The sequence below is a fragment of the Rana temporaria genome, chromosome 3 (assembly GCF_905171775.1).
Source record: "Rana temporaria chromosome 3, aRanTem1.1, whole genome shotgun sequence".
Lineage (NCBI taxonomy): Eukaryota > Metazoa > Chordata > Amphibia > Anura > Ranidae > Rana > Rana temporaria.
The window spans coordinates 58,936,022-58,944,650 of NC_053491.1; the positions used below are offsets into that span (position 1 = coordinate 58,936,022).

At 48.4% G+C, this 8,629-nt stretch overlaps 1 protein-coding gene across 1 annotated transcript in view; it reads right to left on the minus strand.

Annotated features, from left to right (window-relative positions):
• GALK2 (galactokinase 2) overlaps nucleotides 1-8,629 on the minus strand; it is a 221,623-nt gene extending 212,994 nt beyond the window's left edge. The window contains exon 1 of the mRNA XM_040342627.1: nucleotides 8,408-8,629. Within this exon, the coding sequence (XP_040198561.1) occupies nucleotides 8,408-8,457 (50 nt within the window). The 5' untranslated portion in view covers nucleotides 8,458-8,629. The remainder of the gene's footprint in view (nucleotides 1-8,407) is intronic.

The window sequence follows — 8,629 nt, forward strand, 5'->3', positions numbered from 1 at the left end:
TGTAGTATACTGAGCGTCTTTTTATTTAGTTCTGTTTTTTTAACTGTGTGGGGGGGGGATTTTTTTTTTTTTGTTTCTACATCTGGCATTTATTATTAACCACTTAAGGACTGCCTCCTGCACATATATGTTGGCAGAATGGCACGGCTGGGCACAAGCACGTACAGGTACGTCCTCTTTAAGTGCCCAGCCAAAGCTCCGTGACCTCGGGACCCGCGGACCCGATCGCCGCTGGAGTCCCACGATCGGTCCCCGGAGCTGAAGAACAGGGAGAGCTGTATGTAAACACAGCTTCCCCGTTCTTCACTGTGGCGCCGTCATTGATCGTGTGTTCCCTTTTATAGGGAAACACAATCAATGACGTCACACCTACAGCCACACACCCCTACAGTTAGAAACACAAATGAGGTCACACTTAACCCCTTTAGCGCCCCCTTGTGGTTAACTCCCAAACTGCAATAGTCATTTTCACAGTAAACAATGCATTTTTAATGCATTTTTTTGCTGTGAAAATTACAATGGTCCCAAAAATGTGTCAAAATTGTCCGAAGTGTCCGCCATAATGTCGCAGTCACGAAAAAAATCGATGATCGCCGCCATTAGTAGTAAAAAAAATAAAAAAAAATAAAACTGCAATAAAACTATCCCCTATTTTGTAAACGCTATAAATTTTGCGCAAACCAATCGATAAACGCTTACTGCGATTTTTTTTACCAAAAATAGGTAGAAGAATACGTATCGGCCTAAACTCTATTTTTATTTATAGCGCAAAAAATAAAAACCGCAGAGGTGATCAAATACCACCAAAAGAAAGCTCTATTTGTGGCAAAAAAAGGTTGCCAATTTTGTTTGGGAGCCACGTCGCACGACCGCGCAATTGTCAGTTAAAGCGACGCAGTGCCGAATCGCAAAAACTGGCCAGGTCCTTTAGCTGCCTAAAGGTCCAGGTCTTAAGTGGTTAATAAAAATACTTTTTGAAGAATCCAGTGTCACTATCTGCTCAAAAAAAATAAAAATCTCCCTTTTTTTCAGCATAGCTCAGCATTCCACCACAATTCCATTTTCTGTGTCTCCTCTAAGTGCACAGAGGTCACTTCCTGATTCCTTCCTCCTGCAAACGGCTTCTGAAATCTCAGAGTTTCCATACATTCAGCAATCACTGTAGTTGGGCTGGCCAGGCTCTGAACTCTATAACATAACTCAGGATGTACCTTAATACATAAAAGTATACCTAAAGGAAAAAACATAATTTTTCCTAGTTTTGGATAGAGTGGAGAGGGATTCCTGTTTTTTTCCAGTATAGAATGAAAGTGAGAAAATCCCAAATTTTGAGTTGTCACCAGAATAGGAATAGAGACGCAATCTTCCAAAGGTGACACCAGTCTTGGTAAGCCTGGTGACAACCCATCATGGACTCACTTCCTGCTTTGGCTATGTTACAGGACGTGAGGGGAAATCTTCCAAATGGGACACAGATGGGAAAAAAAAACTGACAGAGGTTGTAACTCTCCCTTACCCTTATCCAAAATGAAAAGAGAAAAAAAGCTTTTATCTCTAATTAGGGGCCATTTCACTCCAGATGTGTTTGTGCTTGTGGGTTTTTGATCTGTTTTCAATGCATTTTTCCTGTCTAGTTTTTTTTTTCTTCATGTGATGTATTCCGATGAGTTTTTGATGCGTTTTGCTGTTTTCTATACGGTTCTGTGCCGGAAAAAAATGCATCATGTTCTACGTTTTTTTTTTTTTTCTGTACTGGAATCTGGCTGCACTGGTGTGAACTATAACATTAGAAACCCATATAATCTACTGTCCATGCATTTTTGATGCAGAAAAAAAACTACACTGGTGTGGACTGGCCCTTAAAGTGGTTGTAAACCCACTCTTGTAACTTGAACCTACAGGTAAGCCTAGATTAAGCCCCCTTTCACACTTGTACGACTTAAAAGTCGCGCGATTTTGCCGCGATTTCAATGAATGCCTGTGTAAGTGGCATCAAAATCGGACCAAAGTAGTGCAAGGACTACTCTGAAGTAGGCACAACTTAAAGTCGTGCCAGTATGAATGGTAGTCATTGAAAATAATGGAGAATGACTTGTCATACGATTTTGTAGTCCAAAATCGTGAGACAAGTCGTATAAGTGTGAAAGGGGACTAAGGCTTACCTGTAGGTGCAAGAAATATCTCCCTAACCCACACGGTTAAGGAGATATTTTCACAAAAACGGGCAGCACTGTCTACGGTGCATGCACGCCGTAGACAACGGCGCAGGTGCAGTGAGCGGTGCCATTTTCGTGAATGCCATTAACTGGGTTAATACCATGTTTTCGCGCATGCCCGGGAGTGACGTCATCGCCACTCCGGCCAATCACAGCGCCGGAGCGGCGATAACAGGAAATAGAGTCGAGGGGAAATGGCGGCGGCGGTGGACGGGATCGAGGCGGACTTCGGGGGCTTCGATCTCAGGTAAGTGACACATAATGAGCTAGTATGCTGTGCAGCACACAGTGTGTGTCCAGGGTTGGCATTTCCCCAGAGTTCTGCCCGCAGCTAATCAACAAGTTTGTATGCGGCCATAGCACAGAGTGTTGCTGTGTTCAGTGGCAGTGTCTAGTGTGAACGTAGGCTTAAAGCAGAACCTCGCCCGAAATGGAAAGTTTTGCTAGTTTCCCTCCCCCCTCCACTGCCACATTTGGCACTTTTTGGGTTGGAGCGGGTACATAGTTTTGACAGGTCACCGCTGCCACCTCTGGCTCAGGTCACTGCAGCGATCTGAGCCAGAAGCCCCCCCCTTCTTCCCCTGCAGTCTTCTGGGACACATAACAGGTCCCAGAAGAGTATGGGACCATTTACAAGGCGCAGTGTGGCAGCAGTAGGAAACCAGCTGTGAAGCTGCAAGGCTTCCCTTCCTGTTTGTGGTCACATACTGAAAATAAAATTATGACACAAGTTCTATTCATTCCTCACTGTGTCTAAAATGTAAAAAAATGTTTTTGGCTGTGGATTGGGCTTACAGTTACTTTTCAAAAAGGAGAAGAGCACTCCAGGCTGCAGAGATTCATCATAACCAACAAAGCTGAAGAAAACTCTTGTGTAATATCTCCTGGAACACAGGAGCGTCTCAAACTTGTCATGTGACAGGGCTCTCTCCTACTAGTCATGTGACAGGATTTTCTACTAGTCATGTGACAGGATGTTCTCCTACTAGTCATGTGACAGGATCTTCTACTAGTCATGTGACAGGATGTTCTCCTACTAGTCATGTGACAGGATCTTCTACTAGTCATGTGACAGGATGTTCTCCTACTAGTCATGTGACAGGATCTCCTACTAGTCATGTGACAGGATCCTCTCCTACTAGTCATGTGACAGGATCCTTCCCTATTAGTCATGTGACAGGGTCCTCTCCTACTAGTCATGTGACAAGATCCTCTCCTACTAGTCATGTGACAGGATCTTCTTCTACTAGTCATGTGACAGGATCCTCTCCTACTAGTCATGTGACAAGATCCTCTCCTACTAGTCATGTGACAGGATCTTCTACTAGTTGCGTGACAGGATCCTCTCCTACTAGTCATGTGACAGGATCCTCTCCTACTAGTCATGTGACAGGATCCTCTCCTACTAGTCATGTGACAGGGTCCTCTCCTACTAGTCATGTGACAGGATCCTCTCCTACTAGTCATGTGAAAGGACTCTCTCCTACTAGTCATGTGACAAGATCCTCTCCTACTAGTCATGTGACAAGATCCTCTCCTACTAGTCATGTGACAGGATCCTCTCCTACTAGTCATGTGAGAGGACCCTCTCCTACTAGTCACGTGACAGGATCCTCTCCTACTAGTCATGCGACAGGATCTTCTACTAGTTGCGTGACAGGAAATTCTCCTACTAGTCATGTGACAGGATCCTCTCCTACTAGTCATGTGACAGGATCCTTTCCTACTAGTCATGTGACAGGATCCTCTCCTACTAGTCATGTGACAGGATCTTCTACTAGTCGTGTGACAGGATCTTCTCCTACTAGTCATGTGTTAAGATCCTCTCCTACTAGTCATGTGACAGATCCTCTCCTACTAGTCATGTGACAGGGTCCTCTCCTACTAGTCACGTGACAGGGCCCTCTCCTACTAGTCACGTGACAGGGCCCTCTCCTACTAGTCACGTGACAGGGTCCTCTCCTACTAGTCACGTGACAGGGTCCTCTCCTACTAGTCATGTGACAGGGTCCTCTCCTACTAGTCATGTGACAGGGTCCTCTCCTACTAGTCATGTGATAGTCATTTGACAGGATCCTCTCCTACTAGTCATGTGGCAGGGTCCTCTCCTACTAGTCATGTGACAGGATCCTCTCCTACTAGTCATGTGACAGGATCCTCTCCTACTAGTCATGTGACAGGATCCTCTCCTACTAGTCATGTGACAGGATCCTCTCCTACTAGTCATGTGACAGGATCCTCTCCTACTAGTCACGTGACAGGGTCCTCTCCTACTAGTCACGTGACAGGGTCCTCTCCTACTAGTCACGTGACAGGGTCCTCTCCTACTAGTCACGTGACAGGGTCCTCTCCTACTAGTCACGTGACAGGGTCCTCTCCTACTAGTCACGTGACAGGATCCTCTCCTACTAGTCACGTGACAGGATCCTCTCCTACTAGTCACGTGACAGGATCCTCTCCTACTAGTCATGTGACAGGATCCTTCCCTATTAGTCATGTGACAGGGTCCTCTCCTACTAGTCATGTGGCAGGGTCCTCTCCTACTAGTCATGTGGCAGGGTCCTCTCCTACTAGTCATGTGACAGGATCCTCACCTACTAGTCATGTGGCAGGGTCCTCTCCTACTAGTCATGTGGCAGGGTCCTCTCCTACTAGTCATGTGACAGGGCCCTCTCCTACTAGTCATGTGAAAGGACCCTCTCCTACTAGTCACGTGACAGGGCCCTCTCCTACTAGTCACGTGACAGGATCCTCTCCTACTAGTCATATGACAGGGTTCTAACCTACTAGTCATATGACAGGGTCCTCTCCTACTAGTTATGAGACAGTCATCTCCTACTAGTTACAGGGGCTTAAGGAGTGTGGTGGACAGGAATGGCAGAGGAGAAGGGTCTGCAGGGCAGAGAAGAGGCATCACAAGGGCAGAGGATAGGGAGTCAGTAGGGCAGTGTAAAGGGGTCAGCAGGATGGAAGACAGGGAGTTACTAGGGTGGAAGACAGGGGGAGTCAGGACAGAACACCAGGGGTCAGTAGGGCAGGGTACAGGGGTCAGCAGGACAAAAGATAGGGTCAGTACAGCAGGGTACAGGGGTGAGCAGGATGAAAGAAAAGGGGTTCAGAAAAGGGGTTCAGTAGGGCAGGGTACAGGGGAGAGCAGGACAGAAGACTGGGTTAGTAGAGCAGGGTACAGGGGTCAGCAGGATGGAGGACTGTGGTTCAATACAGCAGGGTACAGGGGTGAGCAGGACGGAGGAAGGGGGTCAGTAGAGCAGGGTACAGGAGTCATCAGGACGGAGGACCAGGGGTCAGTAGAGCAGGGTACAGGGATCAGGACGGAGGAAAGGGGTCAGTAGGGCAGGGTACAGGGGTCTTCAGGATGGAGGACCAGGGGTCAGTAGAGCAGGATACAGGGGTCAGGACAGAGGGTCAATACAGCAGGGTAAAGGTGTGAGCAGGATGGGGAAAGGGGGTCAGTAGGGCGGGGTACAGGGGTAAGCAGGATGAAGGAACAGGGGTCAGTAGAGCAGGGTACAGTGGTCAGCAGGACAGAGGACCAGAGGTCAGTAGGACAGGGTACAGGGGCCAGGACGAAGGAACAGGGGTCAGCAGGACGGAGAACCAGGGTATAAAAATCCCCCCCCAGTCTATTCCCCTTTACTCTCCGTAATGACTGCCCCCCCCCCCCCGGTCACATGGGACCTCATTAAGATCTCTTCTTGAGTCCAGCGATCAGAACTTTCTGTCATGGACATGGGGCCTCTTCTCTGCAAGCGTCACTTACACAGTGACAGATCGCCCTTCCAGCAGACTGGAGTGGATGCTCCCCACCTCCTCCTCTGTACAAAAAACAAACAATCACAGCAGGAGGAGGAGGGGCGGGTTCAGTGCGCTCCACTCTGCAAAGTGCATGTGTGTGTGTGTCAGAGGCAGCCGGACCAGCGAGGAGAGATGCTGGCTGGCTGCTGTTATACACAGTATTGCCTGCTGTGTGCAGCAACCTAGACACCCCTCGGGCAATCCAGGACTGAGCCGGGACAGTTCCGGCAAATCAGGGATGGTTGGCAGGTATGGGTCCTACCCTACTAGTCACGTGACAGGATCCTCTCCTACTAGTCACGTGACAGGATCCTCTCCTACTAGTCATGTGACAGTGTGCTCCCCTACTAGTCATGTGACAGGATCCTCTCCTACTAGTCATGTGACAGGATCCTCTCCTACTAGTCATGTGACAGGATCCTCTCCTACTAGTCATGTGACAGTGTCCTTCCCTACTAGTCATGTGACAGTGTCCCCTCATATTAGTCATGTGACAGGATCCTCTCCTACTAGTCATGTGACAGGATCCTCTCCTACTAGTCATGTGACAGTGTCCTTCCCTACTAGTCATGTGACAGTGTCCTTCCCTACTAGTCATGTGACAGTGTCCCCTCATATTAGTCATGTGACAGGATCCTCTCCTACTAGTCATGTCATGGAATTATGTCAGGAATTATGGGGCCCCTTACACAGCTTCAGGCATGGGCCCCCTGGAGCAGAGAACCGGGGGGGGGGGGGGGGTGCTGCAGCCTGAAATTAATAAAAAATAAATAAAAACAAATATATATAAAAAAAAAACATTTATAAAAAAAAAGGGGGAGTTTCCATCCAGGGCCCTGTGGACCTCTGGACCCTTTAATATATATATATATATATATATATATATATATATATATATATATATATATATATAAACAAAAATAAACATTTATAAAAAAAGGGGGGGGTTTGCCACATGGGGCCCTGGGGACCTCTGAGCCCTTTAATAATTATATATATATATATATTTATAAACATATATATATATAAATAAAATAACTAAAAAGAAAAAAAAAGAAATAATATATTATAAAAAAAAAATGTTTTTTTATAAAAAAAAGGGGGTTGCCATGCGGGCCCCTTACAGGTGTACTGCCTGTACCCCCCTGATGGCGGCCCTGCCTACTAGTCATGTGACAGGGACCTCTTCTACTAGTCATGTGACAGGATTCTCTCCTACTAGTCATGTGACAGGGACCCCTATAGTGTGACTGGGTCCCCCTCATACTAGTCATGTGACAGGGACCCCTCATCGTGTGACTGGGTCCTCCAAATACTGGTCATGTGACAGGGAACCCCCATACTGGTCATGTGAGAGGGGCTCCTCATACTGGCCATGTGACAGGGACCCCTCATAGTGTGACAGGGTCCACTCATACTGGTCATTCACAGGGACCCCTCATACTGGTCATATGACAGGGAGCCCTCATAGTGTGACAGGGATCCCTATAGTGTGACTGGGTCCCCCATACTGGTCATTCGACAGGGACCTCCATACTGGTCATGTGACAGGGACCCCCTATACTGGTCATGTGACAGGGACCTCCATACTGGTCATGTGACAGGGACCCCCTATACTGGTCATGTGACAGGGAACCCCATACTGGTCATGTGACAGGGACCCCCTCATAGTGTGACAGGGACCCCCTCATAGTGTGACTGAGTCCCCTCATACTGGTCATGTGACAGGGACCCCCTCATAGTGTGACAGGGACCCCTATAGTGTGACTGGGTCCCCTTATACTGGCCAAGTGACAGGGACCCCATATACTGGTCATGTGACAGGGACCCCCTCATAGTGTGACAGGGACCCCTACAGTGTGACTGAGTCCCCTCATACTGGTCATGTGACAGGGACCCCCTCATAGTGTGACAGGGACCCCTATAGTGTGACTGGGTCCCCTTATACTGGCCAAGTGACAGGGACCCCATATACTGGTCATGTGACAGGGACCCCCTCATAGTGTGACAGGGACCCCTACAGTGTGACTGAGTCCCCTCATACTGGCCATGTGACAGGGACCCCATTAGTGTGACAGGGACCCCTATAGTGTGACTGAGTCCCCTCATGCTGGTCATGTGACAGGGACCCCTCATAGTGTGACATGGACCCCCCCTCTCATATTGGTCATGTGACTTTTAAACTTGAACTCGCATGGTGTCGCCAGCAGAGCCATCACCTCATAGAGCCCCAGACATACATCCCAGGACTTAGAGTCATTGAAGAACTACAAGTCCCAGGCAGCCAAAGACAGGCAGTGGTCCTCTCCTCCCCATACATACAATACACACAGCGCGCTCCATAGAAGGACAATGGTGTGTCGGTGCTGACTGACCTGTCCTGTGCGGGGACCGGGATGGAGGGGGGAGGGTCGCTGTCCGCCATGTCTGCTCGGTGCTCTCCTCTTCCGGGTACATCCGCGGATATCCTGACAGAGGAGAGACGTGGAAGGAGACGAGTGACCGAGCAGAGCACACACCTCCTGTGCTGAGATCTCCTGATCGGTGGTGTACACACACAGCACGATCTTCTATGAGCGATCAGTGAGATGAGGACC